We start from the raw sequence: 27837 nt of genomic DNA on the forward strand, positions 1-27837 counted from the left end.
TACAAAAGTTTAAGTTCCTAACTTTATTGTTTTTGAACACCTTTGTTTTTTAGTTCATGAGAAAATTTCAACTTGGTTACTCCTTGACTGTTTCAGTTGCTGATGTGTGATCAGAATGAGTGGATTAGGGGAGAACTCCTTGGACAGCATGACCAGTGATTCAAGAAAACGCAAGCCATTGCCCTGTGATACCCCGGGACCAGGGTAGAGAGTATTCATTTTTTTATTTTATTATGGGTTGTTTACAAATAGTGAATGGGTTTTTTCAGTATTTAAAACTGATGTGTTGGCATTTAGTGCCAGATTGTAGTTGGTGACATGCCTAATATTCTGATATTGGTGTATGTGAAACAGTCAAATAATATTATTGCAGGAAAAAGTAGTTGTATAAACAATTTTAGAGGCAGGATTTGTTAATTAATTTTTAATTTGGAGGGGAATACATACTTTTTAAAAAAGGGCCCTAGAAAAGCATAAATATGTAATTTGGTGTATATTGCTTAAATCAAAAAGTAATAGTGGTACAATAACATGTTTTTCTTCTCCCTTCAGTATTCACCTTCTGTTCTTGTGTGCCTGTACCACTCAACATTTCCCAAATACAAGATGTCCCTTGCAATGCTGGGCGTTTTTGAGTAGTTATCCTATTCTGATGTCTTCCTGATAGAAGTTTTTTTCTCATAAATTTCATTGCATATATTTACCCCACTATATCTTACTGCCCTTCTTCTATTGATTTCCTATTGATGTGAAATTTCAACAACATTGGTGTATATCCCTACTCAGCCACTAATTTTCCTAGTGGATTACTTTGAAAAGTGAGTGAGGGGTAATGGACTAGTAACTCAGCCTCTCCCCACACACATAGTGGCTGTTGGAAGATACTTGCCCAAGATTGACAAATGGAAAGAGGGAGGGAAGTTGGCATTTCTAAGGTTGGTGGATTTTACTTAGTGAGCTCCAGTTGCTGACCATATAAATATGTATAGTGGGTAGCCAACATGGTGCCCTCCATATGTTGTTAGAGTACATCTCCTATCATCCTTGATCATTAGCCATGCTGATAGTCTGGAGGGCACCATGTTGGCTATCTATGATGTATTACATTTGTAACTCACCTTTCTGTGCACAGGTTGGCTGCATTTGCACATCGTGGTAAGCCATGGTTAATGGTTTAACATGAATTCAAAGAGTGCTCCCACTTCACTTCCAGCTAGTTAGCGAGAGCAAAAAAACCCCACAATATTTTTCTTACCATTACATCCAAACTGGATGTTTGCTCCAAACAAACCGCAATAGGAAGCCAAGAACAAACCTTAGCTTCATATTGTGCATCATAGTTTGTTGTCCCTGCTCACTAGCAAGGTGGAGAGAAGCTGGAGCGAATTTGCACATTGATGGCAAACCATTAAATATGGCTTACTGTGACACAAAAGTCACAGTCAGAGTGATTTAAACTTAGAATTAGAAGTGTATACCTGAACATTTAGCAATTTGAGAATAAATAAATGGTTTGAAAGAAGATCCTATAACAATTAGGCTTAACTACCTTAAAATGTTGTCTCTTTTTTCTAGTCTGATCTGCAGTGGAGAGAAACGTCGACGTGAACAGGAAAGTAAATATATTGAAGAACTGGCTGAGCTGATTTCTGCTAATCTGAGCGACATTGACAATTTCAATGTCAAGCCGGATAAATGTGCAATTTTAAAGGAAACTGTTAGACAGATACGGCAGATAAAGGAGCAAGGCAAGTCCTGGCTTCTTATATTACAAGGGAGAAATTATATTCTATTTTCAGGTTATCACATATGGATGTTTAAATCTAGCTTTTAAATAAGGCTTTAAAATTTTGTTACATTTCTCTTCTGCATTAACTGCTTGAATGTTGACTGTGAGTTTACCTTGACGAAGTTTTCTTTAAATAGAATATTATTGAACTATAATGGGGGGAAATGAAGTAATGATTGACAAATTTTCCTAAACTGAATTCTAGTTTTACATTCATGGTGTTGGGCAAGTCACTGTAGAATAAAAGGTCAGAATGGTACTGAGGATCCAAAAGTGTCTTCACAATGAATTCAGAAGGGAGGTTTCAGGCTAACAGATCTCTTTCTTCAATTATTGAACTGGTTGCACAGGAACCAAAGTTCTATCCTGCATGGTTAGGCACTTCCTATGTTCAAAGAAATGTCTATCCCCTGCTCAGTCACATTGCATTTGTTAGATGAGCAAGCAAAGAATACAGAAGGGCTGGTGGAGGGAGCATGTGAATCCAAGGCATGATACAATCCTGGATGCTAGATTAGTAGCTCCATATACCCCTCCTTCCAGCAACTCCTGCAGCCAGGCTGGTACTTTCCTTTGGACCACATCAGCAAGTCCGGGGGGAGGGGTTGTCATCTGGGCAGCCCAGGACCTCCATACACACTGTCCATGCTTGCGCCCCTGGGAGGTTACTTCGGTGCTGCTAACGCAGTGATTTGACTTCACCCCTGGACGCACATTTCATTGTCTCAAGACAGATGCCAATAACAACAAAAGGATTTGAGTGTTGCACTGGGTGTGTTTTTCCCATAGCAAGGAGAAATAGAAACATTCTGAGATGTAAATATTGTGAAAATAACAGCCATTAATTCTACAATCACATTAGATTTTCATTGCAAATATTAAAGAATGCTTGATATATATGACAGACGTTTACAAAAATACTTACATGCAGTACAGGTTTCAAAATTTGTTTGTTTTTTTTTAAAGGAAAAACAGCTTCCACTGATGACGATGTACAGAAGGCTGACGTATCTTCGACAGGTCAAGGGGTTATTGATAAGGATTCATTGGGACCTCTTCTGTTACAGGCAAGTCTATAGGCTATTACAAGTACTGAACAGTATATATTACAGCAACATTTCCCCCCTCACTTGATAAATACTTATAGTCTTACATAGGCTTCAGAGGAAACAAAGCAAACCTTTCCAATCAAATACTTCAGAGTTTCTTGCGAAGGTAATTGATACACGTTTTAAACAACTCTAAACATTAAATCAGCGATGGGAAACCTGTGGTACTCAAGAAGCTGCAGGGCTATAACGTAAATCATCTTTTATCTTTGGTCATTTTGGCTGGGGCTAATGGGAATTAAAGTCCAACAACACCACAGGTTCCCCATCCTTTGGCTACAGCATTCCATCCAGTCAAGGCAGAGTATAGGGTCCATGGACAAAGCAGGAATATGGGAGGAACACACAGGCTTCCCATTTCTCATTTATTATTTATTAAATTTATTTGTTAAATCTCTATACTGCCTTCCATCTGAAGATCACAGAATGGGTTACAATATAATAACACAATAACAAACAGAAGCAATAACCACCCCACCCTTCACACAGTTTAAAAGGCCATGGATTTATTTTTTATTATAATGGCCTGGCTGCATGAGCAGAAGCCTAGAGGGACTGGTAGATAAGTAAGCAATGAATCCTTTTTTTTGGGGGGGGGGGAGTGATGCACTGTCTTCAACCGAAACAGCAACATTCATAGAATCATAGAGTTGGAAGGGACCCCAAGAGTCATCTAGTCCAACACCCTGCAATGCAAGAATCTCAACTAAAGCATCCATGACAGATGGCAATCCAACCTTTGCTTAATAACTTGCAATGAAGGAGAGTCTACAACTTCCTGCAGGAGTCCCTTGAACAACTCTTACTGTCAAAAGTTCTTCCTGATGTTTAGTTGGAATCTCCTTTCTTGTAACCAAAATTGGATTCTCAGTCTAACAAATTGGGTAATCTCCAGATTGGATTACTGTCATATCGTCTGCATGGGATTGCCTTTGAAGACGGTTCAGAAACTTCAGTTGGTGCATAAACAGTGCTAGAATTTTGGGTGCAGATTGCAGGGACAACGTAAGATTGGTCCTTAAATATTTATGTTTGCTGTATGTTTCCAGGCACAATTTTTAAGTTCTAATTCTTAGACATTTTGTTGTTTCGTTCATGTTCTTCTGAAGAACAGTTTTCTTCCAGGTTACTCAGCAGAGATGCGTTTATACTTAGGCATGCATACTACATGTATGTGTGTCCATTGTTACATGTATCTATGCATTATTCCCCATTCCAGCTGCAACGCCCCAAGTATGATTTGTTTCTGAAAAGACATGTAGGACACCCCCCCCCCAAAAAAAATATTGCTGTCTGAGATTGGTGTGCCTTTGTTTTCTGTATCTTTCACATATATAAAAGTCTGTATACTTGGATAATTTGCTATGATTTTGTTTTTAGGCATTAGATGGCTTCTTATTCGTAGTAAATCGAGATGGGAACATTGTATTTGTATCCGAAAATGTCACTCAGTATTTGCAATATAAACAAGAGGACCTGGTTAATACAAGTGTTTACAGTATCTTGCATGAAGAGGACCGGAAGGATTTTCTTAAAAATTTACCAAAATCTACAGGTAATAAGCTTGTTAATGCTTGGGTTTGTTAATGTGTAGATGTCCATTTTAAATAGGAAGATAGCTTTTAAGTCTTTAAGTGGTGAGGGGAAAGACTTCATCAGGCAAGGCCTTCCTCCACCTGCCTTGCCCCACCCTCCATCCCTGGGAGTCCTCATACGGGAGCTGTGCCTGGAGGAAGAACTGTGAGGGGAGAGACTTCATCAGGCAAGGCCTTCTTCCACCTGCCTTGCCCCACCCTCCAGTCTCTGCTTCTCAGTTTGTATTGTATTATTTTATGCACTGTGGCTTGCTGTTGTTTTATTGATTGTAGTTAAGAAATTATTTATTGCAATTGTTAAGAGTGGATTTCTGTTTAATTTTTATATGCTGATATTTAATATTATTCTATACTAGTCTAATGATCGTTGAATGTTACTTTATTTGATGTAGGTTGCTTATTTTAAAGTTATGTTTTATTATTGCATTTCTGTATTGCATTAGAGTGTTATAAGGTTTACATTCTTTGTTTCTTCAGCTTGTAAACTACCTTAGGTATTGTAAGATAGAAAGACAGTATACAAATTAAAAGTGATGATGATGATTAAGTATTAAGCAAAGTATTCCTTTTTATATTTGAATTAGTTCCCACTGTTTTTAAAAACATTTAGTTTTAATTTATTTATTGCATTTATATGATGCTTTTCTGTCAAATTATTTTAAGTTTTCAAGAAAATACTAGCGTTATGTCTCACTGTTACATTTGCCCTCTCATATATAACTGCCAATTAAAGTTATACATTAATATCTTTCAAAGCAGTTTAATATAAGCTACTATTCCATTTACTGTTTTAATTAACAGAAATCTACTATTAAATTCTCATACCTTAAATGTAGCTGCTATATATATCTAGCACCATTGCTTTCTTTCTAGTGTTTGCTTCTTTGTTATTGATATGTGAGAAAGTAGAATGTCCATTCCTTTTCCCTCTTCAGTAGCACTTAAAAAAACATTTCTGGCATAGGAGAGGCATCCATTGAGTTAGATGTCTGATTTTAGTGAAACTTCTTCCAAGCATGCTTAGGAATGCAGTCTTACCTAATAACTTGTGTAAAGTCTCATTCTGCTCAAACATAATATATTTCTTAAATTTGTGTGTACACTAGTGAATGGAGTTTCTTGGACCAATGAAGCACCTAGACAGAAGAGTCATACATTTAATTGTCGCATGATGGTAAACACTGTACATGATCTTCTGGAAGATGTAGGGAACAACCAAGATACACATCAAAGATTTGAAACAATGCAATGTTTTGCTTTATCACAACCAAGAGCCATGCTGGAAGAAGGTGAAGGTGATGACATGCAGCTGATGAGGCTGTTGATTTTTTTTTTATCTCTTAAGTACAACTTTATTTATAATGTGATGAGCTAAGTTCAGTCAGTGCCTTTGGTAAAATAGCAATACATAGATGTCAGTATTTGTATTTCTTAATAAAACAGAAAGCTTTTGTTTTCTTTAAATCTCAAGCTATCTATAAGCATAACATAAAATGTTTTGAATTTCAGATTTGCAGTCCTGTATGATATGTGTGGCACGCCGTATCTCAGCAGTAGAAAGGGTATTTTCACCAAATACAGAGAGCTTTGTTACTAGACATGACCTTTCAGGTAAGTAAGCTATATAAATAACTAATGACCTCTATTATCAATGTAAATGATCACGAGCATGTTTTGTGCAGTTATTTTACAATTGCTTGCCTAGAGTTTGTTTATTAAAAAAATATATATTTAGAATTAGAGCCTCCAAGGCAGCTAATATTTCAGTAGGTTTTACTTGTATTTTTCTTAATCACTCCTGCACCTAGTTTGTTTATTTTAGCTACACTTGTTCTCTGCAAAATAAATGCCTGGTTTGGATGATACTCAGCCCCCAAATTGTCCCTTCATGCGTAAGGAGCTGGAGATTGCAGCTTCCCAGGACAGGGGCATGTGAAGCTGGGCAGTTGTACACCTTGAATATCCATGCGTGGATGTAATATTTGAATACATTACAGAGACATGTAGTTGAAAACCAAGTTATAAATAGGATTGTGTTGTAAAATCCAATATGCAAAGAGTTAAATCCTGTTGTCAATTCCCTTTCTCCAAAATCTTGGGATTCAGCACATGGTTTGGGATTTTGCACAGGTAACACCCAGTTCAAATATAACATCCATACATAGGTATTCACAGGAAAAGTGTGCCTGGTGAAGCAGAAAAAGTGTGCCTGGTAGTAATTGTAGGTATGAACAATCTTATTCTCACCAGCCTAGAAAGAAGGTAAGGGAGAAAATAATCTGAACTGGGCTAAATCTGAAGCGTGGAGCTAAAACTGCCAATTGAATTTTCCATCTTAACCAGCAAAAGATCTTGAGTTGGCAACATAAAGCTACTCTGGCTGAATTTAGTCTGCTATGATTTTTCCTAGTTGGTGATTATCATTATCATCAGCATTTTTCATTTGCTTTATACAAAACAAAGAGTCTCAAAGCAACATAACAAGATCAAATAAGTAAAACAATGTAAAACCAGACAATTCTAAAGCAATTAAAAGTACAAAATACATAAAATGTTCACCCAGTAGTATAGCTATGTGTTGTTTGTGGGAACAGTTTTGGGTTTATTTATTATTTTTATTTATTCATTGAATTTATATACAACCCTATACCTGGAGGTCTCAGGGCGGCTCAGGTTGGATATATTGTTATTTATTTCCAGGAGTTATGTTGACTGTTAATGATCCAGATTATCTGGGGAACACTGTTTTTGAGTCTCTAGGTGCTCCTTTAAATAGTTCATCCTTCTTACCTTGCGTAAAGAACTGACCACTCACATGTACATGGTCTTTCAATTTCAGACCTTGACATATTCGGTTCTGTATGGAAGGCAAAAAGGTTGAATCGTGACTTGGATTCCAAGAATGGATTTGTGTGCATATCTGAAAGAACTGTGTTTGCAGCCTAGTCTCTTTTTTTTCTTATTCTTTCTTTCATATTAATGCCAAAGAACATTGCTAACCATGCTATGCTCATTTTATTGTTGTTAGCTTTTATGTTTTACATATTTTATATCAAGTAAGCATTTTTCTGATTGACAGGTAAACTTGTTAACATAGATACAAATTCTCTAAGGTCCATGAGACCTGGCTTTGAAGATACAATTCGTCGTTGTATTCAGAGATTTTTATGTCAAAATGAAGGACAGCCCTGGTCAAACAAACGCCACTATCATGAAGGTAACACCACACATTTCTAAATGCTAATTTATTTAATTTGTACAAAGTTGTTTCATGTAGGACCAAATTAAAATCAACACAATGAATATATCTCTTAGGAAATGCCTTTACAGTAAAAAAATTAAATTGTATGCACCATTTGGTTATATTAGGCTCATTAATAATTATAACTAATTTGTTATACTATTTAGTGTTAGTAAAACACTAAATTTGGGCTGTGCAGATTCATTCACCTATTTTTCTCTCACTTATCTTAGTAAAACAAGTGAGAAAAAGTAGGTGAAGGCTTTGTATTTCAGAACCTAGGGTTTCATTAAAGAGTATGGGAGTTCCATTTTCATGCCATATTTTGGGCTGTTGTTTGAGAAAAAGTGTGAGAGAGAAATAGATGAATGTATCTGAACAGCCCAAAATATTACACGTTTTCATTGCTTCGAGACACGTGATTATCTAAAAACACATACACTACTGAATTACTAAAGTCTCTGGAACTATTATATTAAGACAGGCCACATGTGAATATAAATTTTACTCATACACAAGTTTGATGATAGAATTTCACGAAGCTTTGGGTTTTCTAAAGTTTATGTTTTATTTTTTTTAGTGACCATTTTGTTAAAGTAGTTAATGATGTAGTGTCAGTTTTATTTCTGTTTCTAGAATGGGAAATGTAAACAGATTGCTTCAGTACTAATAGTTTCTACTCTTCCTAACAGCTTATATGCAAGGTCTTGCTGAAACTCCACTATATCGGTTCTCCTTAGCTGATGGAACAATAGTGACAGCACAAACAAAAAGTAAATTGTTCCGGAACCCTGTTACCAATGACCGGCATGGGTTTATCTCCACTCACTTTCTTCAAAGGTGAAATCAATAATCTGTTTTAGCAGCTCCAAAATCATATGTGTCTAATGTGAACCAACATAATGAAAACATTTAGAGGGCAGTATAAGAGACAATATATGCAGAATTTTAACCCATGAGCATGGTTAAATTTTATTTGGTCAGATATAACAGGAAGATAAAATTGCTGAATGTTAAGTTTCAGTCCATACAAATTTCATACAAATGCCCATTACCCTTTTTTATCTCTTCAGACAAGGACGGGATGGCACATCATCTCATGGTACATTGTGTTTATATTGAAACTTATGAATACACCTTTTATTGAGTTAGACCCCAAATCCAATATTACCTACTTGACTGAGAAGTTGGGAAGGATCAAAGAAGCCGATCTCTCTCACAATAATGATTTTAAACATTACTAGGGTAAATCCTACTACTAATAATATAATTTTGTACCCTGCCCATGTGACAGGGTTGCCCCAGCTACTTTGGGCAGGTTTCACACGTTGAACTTTTGAAAAAGAGGTTTTGAGCTTATTCATTTTTATGTCTTTTTGAGATAAAACAGTAAGCCTCATTATGTAACAGCAACTGACCTCTGCCCACTGTATCACAATTTCTATAAAGTTCTCATTAAGGGTGGGATATTTTCTATTCTTATCAAGAAAATTTGTAGAATATACAACTTGGAAATACAGTTTGTTCTCTTCCTGTGCCTTGTTGATGTTGATAAAAAGATTAATACAATGGGTTAAGGAAGAATTTTAAATTTCATCATAAATTTCTATGAGCTTGATGAGGAGTGTATATGGCAGTGTTCCTGTGTTCTGCTGTTGCAACGCAGTATTGTTGATTCCTAGAAGAACATATAAGATCTTTTAAAACATGGACATTACTAATCCGCTGTGCTAAGCTTGATTGCCAATGCTGTGTGTTTCAGAGAACAAAACGGATATCGACCAAATCCCAGTGCAATGGGACAGAACATCAGAACATCTACAACTGCAAGTACAAATTCAGTCAGTGGTGTCATGAACATGTCATCTGGGCAAAATATACCTTTGCAGAACAGGAACTATGGTATGGGAGATCCTAACTTAATGGGGCAGATGAGTGGTGCTAGATATGGAGGTCCTGGAAACATGGGACCTGTGAACTCTGGACAAGGAATACAGTCTTCTCCTTATCAGAGTAACTATGGATTAAATATGAGCAGCCCACCACATGGGAGCCCAGGCATGACTTCCAGTCAACAGAATTTAATGATATCCCCTAGGAATCGTGGGAGTCCAAAAGTGAATTCGCATCAATTTTCTCCTGTAGCAGGTAATTATTTCTAGTATCTTTTTAAAGTGTGTTTTTTTGGTTGTTGTTTTTTTTTGTTTCAGCATCTGAAATCAGATACTATTTACTCAGTTGGCCAGAAATGGTGATGATTATCATTGTTTATAATCCACTCTTCAGCTATCATTCCCAGAGCGGCTTATAGCATAAACATAAAAAAACAATCTAATACAATCAGACTTACTGTGCCATTTTTCATAGAATAACGTACTATGAAAAATATTGTTATGCAGAAATTATTGGAGGCAGTTTTAAAACTTTCCATGTATATACTTTCTGCTGTAATGTTTCAAAGTATTTTTAGTTAAATGATTCGTTAATATGTAATACCTCACTTAGTGTTTCTCCAATGCAAATTCTCTTTTTTATATATAGGTGTGAACTCTCCAATGGGAACTGCCAGCAACACTAGCAACAACAATTTTTCAAGCAGCTCACTTAGTGCTCTTCAAGCGATTAGTGAGGGAGTTGGAACTTCCCTTCTGTCTACTCTTTCTTCGCCAGGTCCAAAACTAGACAATTCTCCAAATATGAATGTTTCTCAGCAAAGTAAAATGGGTAACCAGGATTCAAAGAGTCCTCCTGGCTTGTTTTGTGAGCAAAATCAAGTGGAGAGTTCCATGTGTCAGTCAAACAGCAGGGACTCCCTTAGTAACAAAGAAATCAAAGAAGAGGGCCTTGAAGGCTCTGATCAGAGGGGACTACCTGAAAGCAAAGGGCATAAAAAACTTCTCCAGTTGCTAACTTGTTCCTCAGAGGACAGGGGACACCCTACACTGTCAAACTCCCCTTTGGACTCCAGTTGCAAAGAACCTACTGCCAATGCCACAAGTCCTTCATCTGGAGTCTCGTCTTCTACATCTGGAGGGGTCTCTTCTTCATCAAACATGCAAGAGAAGCATAGGATTTTGCATAAATTGCTGCGGAATGGTAATTCTCCAGCAGAAGTGGCAAAAATCACAGCTGAAGCTACTGGTAAAGACACATACCATGACAGTAGTGCTGTTTCTTGTGGCGAAGGAACAGTCAAGCAAGAACAAATGAGCCCTAAAAAGAAGGAAAGCCATGCCCTCCTTAGATACTTGCTTGACAAGGATGATGTAAAAGATCCTCTTTCGAAAGACATTAAGCCTAAAATAGAAAATTTGGACAGCCAGATGGGACAGTGCTGTAGTTCTGCCATAACTACTTCAAGTCAAGAAAAAGAGATGAAAATAAAAACAGAACCCACTGAAGAGGTAGAGTATTCTAACGTTTAGCAAAATCCCTGTTAAAAGACTAAATAAGCCCCTGGAATGGAACCGTGCACTTTCTTTTTGTAAGTCTGAAAACCACAGCTAACCTGAACTCCCAACTATGATGTATCAAAGTAATTTTTAAAACGTTGCTTTTAAAAATTATTTCATCTTGTTGCAGTTTAATTTTCCACTGATTATAGATGATGCAGGTATTCCACTCAATACGTGAGAGAACATGGAATACCTCTTTTAAGAAGGAACCTGCCCCCCATGTATTTTAAGCATTTACCACCTTAAATAATTAATATAGCTGACTGAGGCTGCAATCTTAACCTGTGTACCTGGAAGTGAGCCTCATTGAATTAAATAGGATTTACTTCTGAGTAGATGCAGTTACAACTGCATCCCAAGCCATTCTCAGGATCAGCCTGTTGAATAGGCATAAGAGAATCATGACTGAAATACCGTATTTTTCGCTCTATAACATGCACCTGACCATAACACGCACGTAGTTTTTAGAGGAGGAAAATCCATAGGCATGCCACCCGTAGGCATTCCCTCCATAACACGGACAGACATTTCCCCTTACTTTTTAGGAGGAAAAAAGTGAGTGTTATGGTGCAAAAAATACGGTAAATTATTTGATTTCAGTACATGTACTGCTACTAAGCATGACTTAACTGGTAGTCGGTGACCACTTTTAATAATTAACATTAAAAAAAAAGACCTGCCACTATGTTAACTGAAGACATCTTTTCCAGGAGATTAAAATAAATAAATAAATTGGTTAATTAAACATTGCAGGCCTAGCCTCAAGTGATACCTTGGAAAATTCATCTACAATATTTTCTGAATATTCCATTCTGAGATGATTACAGAATATGCAAATGATGTTTTTATCTTTTTCTTTCTCTCCAAATTAGTAAAGTTATCTCTGATCAAATATTTACATGACTTCTAGCTTGTTCTCTTAAGAATTTGTAGTAAGTTTCAAAGACATCATAGTTTTGAGCGCATACCAGCTTCTGATTTTTTCAGTAGAAATCTAAACAACTAAGTTTGTTTTTAAATATTTTTTTTCCTTTTCAGATGAGTGGAGATTTGGTGGATAATTTAGATGCCATTTTGGGTGATCTAACTAGCTCAGATTTTTGCAGTAATCCAATGTCTGCAAATGGAAATAACATGGGGAATAAGCAACCATTGTGCCAAGGAAATGCACCACTGGGTAAAGTTTATTTGACATAATATTCCACTTTACTTAACAGTCATTGTGTTGATTAAAGGCATTCAAGCCATTATTTCTGTTTGTTCTTAATTTCCCAGTTTAGCCTTTTAAAAAATGGTTTTTATTGCTGTCTACTAGTAGACTAGAATTTCCTTGTAGTGTCTGATAGTGAGCTTTATAAACATTGAGACCTAACACAAGAAGACCTTGAGTTTAAAGTTGCAAGCATAGATTTGATAGAAACCAACTGTCGATCACTGGGGAGCCTGCAGATCAACAGGCCTGATACTACCACTTTCTGCTGTTCCTGGAGGCTGTTCATGCTTATTAAATCAAATAACAGTGCCTTCCAGAGTGCACAATAAGATGAATCAATAGGTCAGAAGGTTCAGCTTTGATTAGCTAAATAATTTGAGAAAGGTAAAATAAAAAAAAAGTGGTATTGGGAGCATACAGCTAGGTACTACTTTATGATGAGAAAGGGAATCATGGTTTTTGTGTGTGTGTGTGTGTGTGTGTGTGTGTGTGTGTGTGTGTGAGAGAGAGAGAGAGAGAGAGAGAGAGAGAGAGATCTAGTTGTATTTTCTGAATTTTCGATGAAAAAAATGGTGTGTTTTTTTAAAAAATCAGTATGCAATTCAAAAGTGTTGAGAACATCAGTATTTAAAATGTTGTTTATTCAGATTTTTGTGTTATTACAGAGTTAGAATAAATACCATAAACAGGAAAAATGCTTGATAAAAGGGAAGATACTTCAACTGTTGTCTAACTTGTTTTCCATTTTGTTTAAAACTTTTGACCTTTTGCAAAGTGCATTACTTTTTTGTATTCATAAATATATATAATCAAATCTGTCTTGAAATTCCCAATTCTTTTTTTTAATATAATGTGTTACTACATTTTAAGCAGGGACGCGGGTGGTGTTGTGGGTTAAACCACAGAGCCTAGGACTTGCCAATCAGAACGTTGGCCATTTGAATCCCCGTGACGGGGTGAGCTCCCGTTGCTCGGTCCCTGCTCCTGCCAACCTAGCAGTTCAAAAGCATGTCAACGTGCAAGTAGATAAATAGGTACCGCTCCGGCGGGAAGGTAAACGGCGTTTCCGTGCACTGCTCTGGTTCACCAGAAGCTGCTTAGTCATGCTGGCCACATGACCCGGAAGCTGTACACCGGCTCCCTCGGCCACTAGAGTGAGATGAGCGCTGCAACCCCAGAATCAGTCACAACTGGACCTAATGGTCAGGGGTCCCTTTACCTTTACATTTTAATAATAATAATAATAATAATAATAATAATAATAATAATAATAATAATAATAATAATAATAATTTATTATTTATACCCCGCCCATCTGGCTGGGCCTCCCCAGCCACTCTGGGCGGCTTCCACAGAAAACAAAAATACAATAAAATATCAAACGTTAAAAACTTCCCTGAACAGGGCTGCCTTAAGATGTCTCCTGAATGTCAGGTAGTTGTTTATCGCTTTGACATCTGCTGGAAGGGCGTTCCACAGGGCGGGCGCCACTACCGAGAAGGCCCTCTGCCTGGTTCCCTGTAGCTTTGCTTCTCGCAATGAGGGAACCACCAGAAGGCCCTCGGCGCTGGACCTCAGAGTCCGGGCAGACTGATGGGGGTGGAGACGCTCCTTCAGGTATACTGCTATTTTAAGCATAGCAGTTAACTTGATATGTATTTAACTGTACTCATACCATATTAGAGCTAATTTATTAGGCTTCTGATTCCGCCCCTGCCCCTGCCTTTCTAGTTAGGGTTTTGATTATTTTCTAACATTTTATAGAATTCTGTATATAGCTATAAGAGATTTGAAATTAACAGAGACTGTACAGATCCAAAGAGATACACCATATTCTTTTAATAATTATAGTAGTTATAGTAGTTATAGGAAGTAGTTATAGGAAGTTAACATCTCAGTCTGAAACATTATAGATCAAACAATCCAGGTGAATGATTTCTGTATTAGTCTCCATCAGTGACTCGTGTAGGACATACATTTTCTGTGGTTTTATTAAAATTGCATTAAATAACCTTATAGTGGATGCTAAACATCTGTCATGGTAGATCAATACCAGGTTTAAAGATGGTACAGTTACAATTATATTTTAATTACTCAACAGGTATGAGAAGTCCCCAATCTATGCAGGCCACCCGTCCTCCTTTCAACAGAGCCTTGTCTTTAGACAGCCCCGTATCAGTGGGATCAAGTCCGTCTGTGAGGAGTGTTAATACATTCTCCATGCTACAGAAGCAAAACATGATGGGTGGGAGTCCAAGAATGATGGAAAATCAGGAAAATTTTGGAACTAATATGGGTTTGTTGATTTCCTCATACTTTTTAAAAAAATCATGAACAATATCCCAAAGGTTTGCTGAAGTAAATTATTAACTACGAGAAAAATTGTTACAATTGTATTATACTAGCTTATTCTAGCTATGCTTTTTAGATCTTTTGGCTCAATTCACATATCTCACCAAAAAACATTTGTAGGGTTGGGTTGAGTTGTGATGTCTGAATTAACAAATCATGATTTGCAAGGAGCTATCAAATTTGCTTGCACCAAGTGCGGTGAGCGTGGTGTCTGAACTGACAAATCATTGCTGTGGCTGTTCCTTTACCTCCATTGCCACCGCACCTGGGGTCTGGAGTGCTGAGCAGATAGAAAATAGAAGCAGACAAGCATCCCTAAAGCATGGGTTTCCTGTACATCCGGAAGTTTCTGTGTTGATGTGGTTAGAGTACCAGACTAAGGTCTCTGAGACCCAGGTTAAAATCTCTGCTCAGTCATGAAGCTGTCCGGGGGACCTTGAGGCAGTCAAGAGCTTCATGTTTTGGCTTTTAAACTTTGGTGAGTGCAGACTGCAGCAAACATGCTGTTTAAATTGAACCATTGTCACAAAAAATACACAATGATAACAACAAACCATCTACGTTGTTGTGCAATGCTTTATATCTCAGTTGAACCTGAAAACCTAGATTATATTTGAGATGTTACCATGAATGGTGGCTGAAAGGCCCTGATGTATGCAGCCCTTTGGGTCCTGGCTAAAACTGATTTGGAGTGGGTGAATATAAAAATGCCAACTGTAGCAAATTGTATTGTATTCTATATTTTTCTGTAGGGAAAGCAATATGTATTTAAATACGTTAATTTTCTAGGGGGACCTAACAGAAATATGCCTATGAATCAGCATTCAGCAAGTGACTGGAGCCTACAAAACTCAAAAGTGAGCAGGATGGAACCTATTAGTTCTGCTTCAATGCCAAGACCAGGGCCAGACTGCAACCCAGCCCTTGCCAGATCTTCAGTTGGTGGTCCCATGCCTGGTTTACCCATGAGGTCAAATAGTATGCCTGGCACCAGATCCATGCTCCAACAGCAGATGATCCATATGAGTGAGTTCTTACTATGCTTTTTTAATTGGACACCACAATAATTTGTGTCTTATGCACTGCACATAGGTAAGATAGTAGAATCAGAGAACCGTAGATTGGGAAGGGACTACAAGGGTCGTCTAGTTCAACCTTCTGCAATGCAGGAAGCTTTCACCCAACATGGGGCTCAAACCCACAACCCTGGGATTAAGAGTCTCATGTTCTACTGACTGGCAATAAAGTTTGAAGCTTTAGGCTGTTTGCACAGTGATCTGTACCATGTTCTGAGCAACTAGTGCTCCAGTGTGGATTGCTGGATACTGGTAGACTTAAAGGAAGCAAAGCATTTAAATTCAGTGATAGTGATAAACAATTTAGACCACTACCTCTCAGCTTAGGGTTGCCATATTTCAAGAATTCACCCAGAAAACACAAATAGCGATCCTAAAACAGACACACTTCCTGGTTCTGTTGACAAAACCCCTGGCCATTTTGCCGATCTTTCAAAATTCCTCATGGACACTGCTTTCGCCATTTGATTCCTGGACATGTTTGGGGAAATCTGGACGTATGGCAACCCTATCTCAGCTGCCTTGTTACTGCTATTTGAGTTTAATGGGGGGGGCACCCTGGTGCTGTCATGTCTACAACAGTTCAAAGATGTGGAAGGAACTACTATTAGTTGAACACACACAAACACCCTGTTAAGAAGCTTTCTCCCCTTTTACATCCCATTTGAATAGAAACCTTACATTCTGAAAGTAATGCCATACATTTTTACTTAGGCTTCAAGTGAGATTAAGACCAATGATTTTGATATTAAAAATAGTTGTATGGTGGGGTTTTTTGAGATATTTTATCATTGTGTTTTATAATAGTGATACATTGTTTTTGTACACTGCCCTGTGTTGTTGGATTGCTGCTCCAAAAATTCACCTCTTTTCTAACAGTAAATTTAGTTTTGTTTCATTTTGTAGGGCCAAATGAAATTAATATTGGTATGGGAGGGAATCCTTATGCACATCAAGGTCCGTCTAACCATCCAAATGCATGGCCTGACAACATGCTGTCCATGGAGCAAGGACCTCGAGGTTCACAAAACAGGTACAATAAGGTTTAGAATGTAATATGCTATTTAACTGACAGCCTATTTTTCATCTACAAATGGTATCAGAACATTTTGATCATTCAGAAAAACACTCATTTAAATACAAAATTAGTTAAGTCCATTGATTTCAATGGCTCTGCTATGACTATGACTTCCCCTATCTGAACTAGAATGCTGGACTAGACAGATTATTTGTTTGTTTGTGATTCATCAAAGAAAATGCTTACATCATATTTGTAATTTGTTTACCATCTTAGTCTTTGACATTCTGTTGGGGATTTGTTGGATAGTAATGATCTATCAAAGGTGATAAAAGTTTTAACATGGAGGGTCCTCCTTTCAGTTTCCAGAATCCTGCTCATTTGTGAAATGACACTGGGCATATCTCATTTTTGCACTTATGTATACTGGGAAGATATGATTCTTATTTGGAGACTTCAATTTATGTGTGATATGAGAATTTATCTACTCTTTGACCAGTATTCTTAATTGTTGCTACATCTTGGTTTTCCTAGGCAACTAGTTAGGAATTCTTTGGATGATCTTCTGTATGCTGCTCCAAATGTTGATGGCCAAAGTGATGAAAGGGCTCTTCTAGATCAATTGCATACATTGCTGAGTAACACAGATGTCACAAGCCTTGAAGAAATTGATAGGGCCTTAGGAATTCCTGATCTTGTAAATCAAGTAAGTTGCCAGTGCTCTTGAAGTGCAGATTTTTCAGTTTGCTGTATGCTCTTAAAATGTATTTTTGCAGGGGGGAGGGCGGGGAATAAAAACCCTAGTACATTTCTTCCTCAGTACTTTGTACATTCTTCTTTTGGGTGAGAAGAACTTATTTTATATATTATAGGCTCCAGAACTTGCTAGTCAACTCAAGCTGAACATAGCCCACCTTCTCTGTATTGTGGCCTGCCAAGTATTCTTGCAGTCCTAAAAAGGCTGTAAAAACAGAAGATTTATCCAACTGCTGGTGACCTGCATTACATTTGCTGGATTACAAATTATGCAGACCTGATATGATTATAAACATGATATTACAGTGCCCCTTTAAAAAAATCATAGTGAGAAAATGTTTGCCTATAACATAACAAGAACAGCCTTCTGATCTAAAAATTGTTTATTTTCCTTTTAATTTGTGACAATACTACATTGTAATTAATGTGTGCAGGCATCTTCTTTAGAAAGGTAGTTGTAGAATAGTTGCTGAATATTATAGTGATGAAGTCTTAATATACCTGACTCAGAACTTACTCATAGGAGATGGATATTGTCAATGTAATTTTGAATTGGGCAATATTCATTGGATTATTGGATAATCCTGTGTGTATCCCTAAACTGTTAAATGGTGAAATAGGGTCCCATAACTGTTGTACCATGTGCTTACTGGTGTGTCTCCTGAACATTTACTATGTTTTTTACACTGCCGGCTACACACACACACACACACACACACACACACAGAGCTCATATTTTCAAATATAAAATTCCCCTGTATAAAATATTCTTAATATACTATTGCAGAGTGTGAAATATTGGCAAGTTTTATATTCTTTTTAAGGGGCAAGCTTTGGAACCCAAGCAAGAATCATTTCATGGCCAAGAATCTACTGTAATGATTGACCAGAAGCCTCCAGTATATGGTCAGCCATACCAGGGCCAGGGAGCTCCCCTGCCAGGGGGTTTTAGTAGCGTGCAAGGCCAACAGGCAGCCTTTAACTCTGTGATGAATCAGATGAATCAGCAGGGCAGTTTTCCAATGCAAAGTATGCATCCCCGAGCAAATGTCATGAGGCCCAGAACCAACACACCAAAGCAACTTCGGATGCAGCTCCAACAGAGACTTCAAGGGCAGCAGGTAAACAATTATAATTTTTTCAGTTCCCTTCTGAAGAGGGAAACTTTTTGACTTTGCTAAGGGCAGGAAAATGAAATATATCACTTACCCATTAACACATACATTCATTTGTTTTATCCTGTCCTGATATTTGGTACACACAGAGACTTAGTTTACATGTCAAGATGTCGCCCAAGCTATGACTTAACTGGTACTATGCAACCATGAGGGCTCCTAAAATGGAGCTACAGCTTTGGCTACAGCTCATGGTTAGAGCACAAACCTTGGCTAATGATAATGCAGGAATAAAAAAGACAAGAGAGGAGGAAAGGTGCTGTGAGCTCCCCAGGAATCCACATGTTTGCATGGTTCTGATAGTCCATAATTTGGCTTCTCATGACATGTGAAGCAGGCCTGTAATTCCTCATCATTGTAGTCTTTATTTTCAGTTTGGTAATGTCATTTCTGAGATTAAATACTGCTGGACTAGACAGATTATTTGTTTGATGAAAACTGATGTTTGATGAAAACTAATGAAAACAGTGGCACAGTTGTTTTCTGAATTGCACTATTAAGTATCAGTATGAAAGTTAATGATTAGGTTTGTATATTTAAGGCCCTTGTTGGTATCCTTCTGCCTTGGAGACAATGGAGGAGTGTGCCTTTGGGCGTGAAGTCAAACGTTGTGTTTCAGCGCACTTAATAAGCCACACTGAGTGAAGTAGCTTCTTTTTAATTGTTACTTTTGCCTAGGTTTGTAGTGTAGCGTGGGTTTTATAGAAACCTGTTTGATGTATTTTGACATCGTTCTGTTACACACTGTTGCTTTCTGTTTCTTAAGTTTTTGAATCAGACTCGTCAAACACTTGATATAAAAATGGAGAACCCCAACCCTGGTAGTGCATCAGTGATGAGACCTGTTATGCCCCCACAAATGGGATCACAAGTAAGTATTACTAATCAGGTTATACAGTAGCCTCCCACTTCCTGCTGTTATTTTACCTCTCCCAGTTCTGCTTTCTGTTACTTCTCTTTTCTCCCTCCTTCATACATCTTTTAAAACACTAAAGCAGACACACATATTTTTATCTAATGGATCAAAGTCCAATAGAACATAACCATAAACCAAAAGATGATTCTGCATGAATCATGTCATTATTAGACATACATCAGTTGGGGCATATGACTGGTGAAGAAACACTATATATGTCATCCTAAATAATGTCAATATTTTTGAGTAGGAATTACAATAATCTGTTTTACCATTGTTGCAATTCCTGTTCACATGGGTGAGGCATTGGATCTCAAATGCAATCATAGAAAAGTACAGTGGTACCTCGGGTTACATACGCTTCAGGTTACAGACTCCACTAATCCAGAAATAGTACCTCGGGTTAAGAACTTTGCTTCAGGATGAGAACAGAAATCGCACGGTGGCAGCAGCGGGAGGCTCCATTAGCTAAAGTGGTACCTCAGGTTAAGAACAGACCTTTGGAACGAATTAAGTTGTTAACCCAAGGTACCCCTGTATTCCAGAACCAATCTGGGGTTTGAAACTGTTGAGCAATGCTAGTCTGGCAAGCATGGATTCAGTTACTTGCATCTAATTTAGCTTTAAGTAACCGTCCTGTCAGTACAAATATTTATTATGCCTGTGCAATGGGACTTTCCTCTTGTGCACCCCCTTAATATTTTCTGCTGGTTTCCCCAACCATTTGGAGCAGATTTGGGAAGGACACATTCGGGGGGGGGGGGGGAAAGGTCTCATTGTGCAATCATAAATTTTTGCACTGACAGAAAAGTTGCTTAGTGCCACATTGGATATAAGCCACAGTGCCTGCTGAATGTTCAAGCTACACAAAGTGAGACCTGCAGCAAAATGTTTCAGTGTGGAGTGCTGCTGTTTGGGGTTTTAGCCACCCAGCCAGTATCTGTTCCAGGATGCTCCATTCCCTTCCATGCCACCTCCGTCTTCCTGTTTTCCATTCCACCACCTTCACCACTCCAATAGCCATAAAGCCAGCATTCTGTTTGCTAGGTCGTTTTTGGTCCCCCCCCCCCTTTACCTTTTCTTTTTAACTTTGGGGATTCCCCAAGCTGCTGATAGTGTGGTGTAGTGGTTAAGAGCGGTAGTCACGTAATCTGGGAAACCGGGTTCGTGTCTCCGCTCCTCCACATGCAGCTGCTGGGTGACCTTGGGCCCGTCACACTCCTGTGAAGTCTCTCAGCCCCACTCACCTCACAGAGTGTTTGTTGTGGGGGAGGAAGGGAAAGGAGAATGTTAGCCGCTTTGAGACTCCTGAAGGGGAGTGAAAGGCGGGATATCAAATCCAAACTCTTCTTCTTCTTCTTCTTCTTCTTGATATCTTGTGCATGGATATCTGCATAAGGGTAGACCCTAAGAGAATAAGCTTGCTGTTGGTATATAGGCTGTAGACCAGATGTGGGAAAACTTTGACCCTGCAAATGTTGCTGCAAGCAAGGCCAATGGGGCAACATCTGGAGGGCCGAAGGTGGTTCCCCACAGTTACTATACACTCTGCTACTTATTACTGCAGAATAAATGTGCATTTTCTTACTGTTCCATTCTACTATTTCATTAATGGGAGAAAAATAGACTGTATTGTCCTTTTTTAATATAAATGCTCATGGACATAAAACTCTTAAGATATTTTTTTTTCTTGTCAACTTAATAATTCTTGCTCTGAATTCTTTAATGTGCTTTTTGTCAATCCTCTTTGGGTGCTAGCAGCAAGGCTTCCTTAATGCTCAGATGGTGGCGCAGCGAAACAGGGAGATAATAAGTCACCACATCCGGCAACAAAGGATGGCCATGATGATACAGCAGCAACAGCAGCAGTCTCAAGCCTTCAGTCCTCCCCCAAATGTGACCACCTCAGGAAGCATGGATGGTACTGTTACAGGCCCTCCGATGGCTCCAGTCCCATCCCAGCAATTTTCATACCCAGCCAATTATGGTACTTACTTCATTTGTATCTTACTTGCTTCTATTTCCTGTGGCTGCTGTTGGGCTTAGTAAATTACAAAAAAAACTTATTAAAGCTAGAATATTTTTATAGAAGAGTATAAGCACAATATTTTGGAATGAGGGAGAAAGTGGGGTTTTGAGGGATTTGACATATTCTGTAGCCGAATGATCTAAAATAGAACAGCCACAGTGCAGAAATGTTGTAAGATTCATGAACTTTATACAGTAATTTCACAGCTCATTGGTTCTCTCAATTTTGACTTGAATTATGTCTTAGTCATTACTTAATTCTGCAAGAAAACTTTTTTGTTCAGGAAGGGTCTGGCAACAAAAAGCAAGCATTTGATCTTTTTTTATTCTGCTTTGCTATATCTGAAATTACAACAACAACAGTAATGAAACATTAGTAAGTTATAGTACCTTGTAACCATGTTTAGGGACCAAGTGAAACTGAGAAAAGCAAACTTGCATGAATGGGGAACATAAGATGCTACTTTATACCGAGTCGCACCATTGGTCCAAGTAGCTCATTAATGTTTACACTGGCTAACAGTGGCTCTCCATGAGGTCAGGTGGGGTTCCCTCACAGCTCTACCTGGAGATGCTGGTGATTGAACCTAGGACCTTCATGCAAAGCAGATGCTCTACTACAGAGCTATGGCCCCTTCAAGTAGAGGGAGTCTTGAATGAATGCAAGCTGGTAACAACACCTTAGGGTGGAAATTTGACATTAACTTGGGAATCAAAGTGCAGTTCTCCCAGGCACCATTGCCTCTCCATGAGAATTGTTCCCTTCTGGCTTTTCATTTGTACCATGCTTCAAAGGTCCAAGCTTCAGGGCTTTTTAAATTGAATCAGATAAGAGAAATCGTGCACCCACAAGAGTGAAATTCTGTAAATATTAGAGGACGCATGTGCCTTCAGCAAAAAATAGCTAAGTGTCATAACCACCAAACTGTTATCTTATTTATTTTGTAAGGAATGACCCAGCAGCCAGACCCTGCCTTTAGCAGGGTATCAAGCCCACCCAATTCCATGATGGCTCAAAGAATGGGACCCACACAAAATCCCATGATGCAGCATCCTCAGGCTGCACCAATGTATCCAGCTCCTGAAATGAAGGGCTGGCCATCAGGAAATATGGCCAGGAGCAGGTGAGAGTCAGATATCTCAACTAGTGTTTTCAGAGGGGAGCCTGTGGCTGTGGAGAACTGAAGAACAGAGCTTTTAGCAGACTGAATTGTGTGATTTTTTTAAAAAAACATGGCAATCTAGACAGTCTTCAATCTTGCACCCAGATTCTTTAAAAAAACCAGCCACCTAAAATCATTTGTTTCATAGAAGATTTCAAAATATTTGTTTAAATTCTTAAAATTTGCAGATTTCACAAAGATATGGGGTCTATTTTTGTTTCACAAAATTAAACAAGCTGATTAAGACATGATGTGTTGTTAAAAAAAATTAAAAGAACATGAAAGTGTCCAAATCTATATATGTTGAACTATTTGTTCCAGATTGGTTACGTGGAGGGGTAAAAACTCAGTACGGTAGGCTTAAGTTAACAAATCATTTTCTGACAATGGATGAAGAGATCCTAGGATGGGAGTGATTTACACTGATCCATCATTTTTGCATTTCCTTTCTTTTTTATTTAAAGCAAAGGATTTATTTGTTTGTTGATCATAGGCTCATTCATTTGTTTATAGCACTAGTCAATCTCCAGAGCCACAGGTTGGTGTGAGCTCCTTACAAATAACCACATCTGATCTTGAAGACACTGTGGTGAGACAACTGTCTCCACAACTGATTGTGGAAAGGATTACGAAGTTCAGGGAAGTTTTTAATATGTGACATTTTAGTGTATTTTTCATCTTTGTTGGAAGCCGCCCAGAGTGGCTGGGGAAACCCAGCCAGATGGGCGGGGTACAAATAATAAATTATTATTATTATTATTATTATTATTATTATTATTATTATTATTATTCTACAAGGTTTTATAGTTGTAATACCAATGATGTAAAATGCCAGTCGCTGAAGGAATCTGTGAACTGGGAGCATTAATTTTTTTCTTGTGTCCTTTAGTTCTTTTCCACAGCAACAGTTCAGCCATTCAGGGAACCCTGCAGCTTACAACATGATGCACATGAACAGCAATGGTGGTCACATGGGACAAATGAATATTAATACTATGCCTATGTCAGGAATGCCCATGGGTCCAGACCAGGTAAGATGGCTATAAATGTTGGTTCTCCACATGTAGCTCTTTAGATCTCCATATGCATATCAGCCCCTAAAATAGCCAGTGCCAGTGCCAGTGCCTAGCAAACATTAACAGAAACTTTTCAACATTTTTGTGGCTTAGAAAATAAAGTTTGACTTGCATGGTTGTCATTTTTGCTCACTCTGCACCCTTTCTTATTTCTCCCAAACTCCCAAACCCCTATTTCTCCACTGGGTTCTCTCTTGGTGGTTTTGCATAAAACGGTAAGGCTAGCTGTGGAACAGCTATTGCCTGTGAACATCCCAGGTTTATTGCTGAAATAGATTTACTCAAGGAATCCACAAGGCTCTGCTATCCTAGCCTTAGAGTAACTTAAGCTCAACACCAGGCCATTTCCTCCCAATCCCCCTCCCCCTAAAATGAATCTATATTTTTAAAAGCATTTTCAATACCAGTGCAGTATTTATTTATACTTCTTTCCTTAACCTTCAGAAATGCCAGCAAAAATTTTGCTGGATTACAAAGTTTGCCTCTCTTACACTGTTGTTTGTTCACTGGTGTGTTGTGTTTTTTTTCCTGCAGAAATACTGCTGACATCTCCAGCTATGATCTCCTAAGAGGCTGATGCCATAGATGATGGTGAACTAAGTATTAAAAAAAAAAAGTGCACGTGAACTTCATGGCAACATGTAGCCTTATGGAAATACCACTTCTTTTTACCGTGAAGATGTCCTAAGTGACTTCATGAGTTATGGAGCTTTGGGTGGTGAGGGATAGGAGGAGGAGTAGAAGCAAAGTATCACTGTATAATGTACAAAAAGAAAAGAGAAAGGGTGATTATTATTTTTTGGCACTCTGCCTTTAGCAAAGTGCGTTTGGCAATGCCATTTGAGTAAATGTGTTGGATAGACATGGTGTGTACCAGTTCTATTTACTGTAGCTATCCAAAGCCCTTTAACTACAGGCAGACCAAAGTGCCTGGAAAATACTTGGTAATAGTCTTGAGTTCTCTAGTAAGAGCCTCTAATAGAATGTAGTTTCTGGCCTTGATTTAAAAACAAAACAATGCTCTGAACATTCATGCTGCTGTTCAATCTCACTCCCAGGTGTCGGAACTCTGATGTGCAAGTGGCAATGCAAATGAGCTGTTGCAGCCTCTGAATCACGCTCTTTGGCGCCAAAGGGGTATGCAGAGATTAAATATGTATAATCATGATAAAAGATTTCCATATTGATGTGCAGTTTTGTGCACTTTATAAGATGCTGTATGTAGTGGGTTACTGCAATACCTATAATAATGAATCAATGGATATTAAAGTAGGCAAGTTCTTGCCCCCTTTCAAGCCCAGTCTGAATTACTGTTACATAATATCTCCAATATGGGCATTTGAGCAATAATCATACATCTTTTTTGCCATTAAATGTCATAAAATGTAAGGTAAGGTAAGGCAGTTTGAAGAGAGATTCTCTTTGTGAATACATTTTGTAAATATGATCTTAAGATGTTGTACTATATATAGATATATATATATATGACTTTTGTAGGCCACTAACTCATTTTTGCAGAGTTCGTGAAGCTAAATATTTAACAAATATAATTTCTGTAAACTCAAGTTTAGTCCAAGTTGTCCAGACAGGATTTTTTTTTTATTATTTAAATGGTTTTGGAGTTGGGTAACTATGGCCTTTATCTTATTTTCATTGGTCTCCGACAGTTTATTTAGAACTTCATTTATTGGTTTTTTAAAAGAACATTTGTTCATATTTTAGCAGTCTTTTAATATTTTCTCTACACCTTATGTGTGCACTTTGTTACTTTTTTCTTATAGATGGCAATTTGATGACAAAAAGGCTCTTTTTAGCTGTCAAATCAATTTGTGGAATTTTTAATATAACCTGTCTTTTAAATGAAAGAGCCTCTGCTCTAGGACATTTGGTTAACTTTTAAGAAAGCCTCGGTGGTGTTCTGAACATGTTTTTTTGTGTTAAGTGTCTATCAGAAAGCACACCTGATGAGACATCTGATTAATTGGCACAAATGATTTTGGTTATCACATTTTATTGCTCTGCTGGTAACAAATATATTTATTTTCTAAGCAATTTTTAATAGCTGGAGGTCAGAAACACCATAATCATCTCTGTGTCAAATAATGCAGATACATACTGATTCCTCCCAGTTTTAAACAAGTTGTAGTGATTCAGAACAGGATCTTTCTAAGAAAGCTAGACTAAAATGTCTGAAGTGGTGTGTGAGTTTTTTTCTATTCCCATTGCACATTCAATATAGTTCTCTTGAATATGTGAACTGGTGATTTTGATTAGTAATGAAATTTGAGCTCCACTTTGCAGAAGCATGTAATTCTGTGAGATTTTGTTCTAAGGCAAGCAGTCTGTGATTACCCCCAAAACTGCTAGTATCCTGAGTACAGGTATAAATATTGCCAGTTCTGTGTAGTCCACCAGCTATTTATTTAACTTCACTAAAGCTTATTTGTACTTAAAACACATTTGGGCTCTGGTCTGGAATTGTGTTCTGATTTGCACATAGTGTGCCTCATATGTTACAAGTGCTTCCTCCTTTAGGGTTGTTTTTTAAAGCATTTTTTCCATTTACATATTGTTTTAAAATAGCTTTGAGTTGTTGTTGTTTGAAGTATACGTCCTTCCAAACCTCCACATATGGATGTGTAGTTTGCTCAGACATTAAAGTCAACAGGGGAGTATTTTGTACACATGCACACCTTTGTGCACATCAGATCTTTTGGTTTTGTAGGTCTGCCATTAAAGTGTGACAAAATATTTTCCGCTTCTCAGAAGCCTCTTTCTGATACTACCAATAACAACCTCATAATAAAAGACCCACAAGCCTATAAAATGGGAGTAGACTATCTTTTAACTTTTATAGGCGAATATGATAATCATGATAGCTCTGATTACTTTGGCGAAGTGTGACCTCTCTTTTTATAAACTACTTATTTGCCCTTCTTCTTTTCATTTTCATTGATTCTGTTTGTGTTTTTGAAATGTGGTGGTACCTGCCGTTCATTGGTTAATCTGTTATTTAGAATGTTACTCCTTTTCCCAGTTGCTTTTTTTTTTTGCTGAATCCAAAGATATTAGTTCAAACTTGATAAAAGTATTCATACCTTTTTATATATATATAAAAATGCATTTTGAATTTGCATTGTCGGGAACGTTCCCAGCAGTGCTGATTCAAATGATACCTGGAATCAGAAGTGCATGATTAAAAACTCTCATTCTGTTGCAATGCAATCTCTAGTACCAAGAGTGATTATATGGGGTGGGGGCTTGTAGGATAAGTACAGTAAACATGGCTGAATGGGGCAATAAGCTTAGTTTGGCATTGGTGCCTTCTGACCTAATTGTCTTTGTAGTGAATCCATTCTTCCCACCTTTGTATGGATTATCCAACCAGTTTGTGTGTTGAGATAAATACATAATTTCAGTCTTCATGATTTTTCCTTTAATTCAGCCTTCCCCAACCTGGTGCAATCCAGATGTTTTAGACCAACAACTCCCATCAGCTCCAAGCTGGGGAAGGCTGCCTTAATAAATGAGGAGCATTTTTCAACAGAAACAATCTATTTGAATGTTGCACAGGTCAGCACATCGAATTTAGTAGCAGACTGTCATGTGACAGCAATGCAGCAATTATGAAACCATTCAACTGAGAGCAATATTTCTTAATATCTCAGGAGAAAGGCATGCAGTATTGAGAATTGACTCCAAAGTTAGTTTACATTAAATATTGCTTGTAATAATTGATCTTTACATAACAAAAAAAGCCTCCTGTGGGCTGGCATTAAAAAAAGGGTAGGTCATATGGTCTTGTTTTTCTGTGTTTTTGTTTTGTTTGGATGTTGTTAATAATGTAAATAAAGGTTTCTATTTGAAACGGGAGT

The 27837-nt window shown here is 37.8% G+C and overlaps 1 protein-coding gene across 2 annotated transcripts; it reads left to right on the forward strand.

The window, feature by feature from the left end:
• Positions 1–115: 115 nt before the first annotated feature.
• Positions 116–27830, forward strand: NCOA3 (nuclear receptor coactivator 3; the record flags this gene model as incomplete). 2 transcript variants are annotated; one of them, XM_082225855.1, is made up of 21 exons in its annotated part: positions 116–204; positions 1576–1748; positions 2756–2856; positions 4279–4453; positions 5600–5788; positions 6003–6104; positions 7573–7710; positions 8427–8574; positions 9497–9882; positions 10276–11138; positions 12228–12366; positions 14504–14698; positions 15544–15780; positions 16737–16863; positions 17383–17554; positions 18429–18725; positions 19546–19650; positions 21454–21682; positions 22673–22847; positions 23776–23917; positions 24497–27830. In XM_082225855.1, the coding sequence occupies 21 exons, from the start codon at positions 116–118 to the stop codon at positions 24506–24508; spliced, it is 4194 nt and encodes a 1397-aa protein (XP_082081981.1). In that variant the 3' UTR covers positions 24509–27830. The 2 variants fall into 2 exon arrangements, with proteins under 2 accessions (XP_082081981.1, XP_082081980.1); XM_082225854.1 differs by lacking the exons at positions 116–204; positions 1576–1748; positions 2756–2856 and having other exon boundaries at positions 4319–4453; positions 21457–21682.
• Between the last annotated feature and the right edge of the window lie 7 nt (positions 27831–27837).

This window comes from Podarcis vaucheri, assembly GCF_965113315.1.
Source record: "Podarcis vaucheri genome assembly, chromosome: 6".
Taxonomy (NCBI): domain Eukaryota; kingdom Metazoa; phylum Chordata; class Lepidosauria; order Squamata; family Lacertidae; genus Podarcis; species Podarcis vaucheri.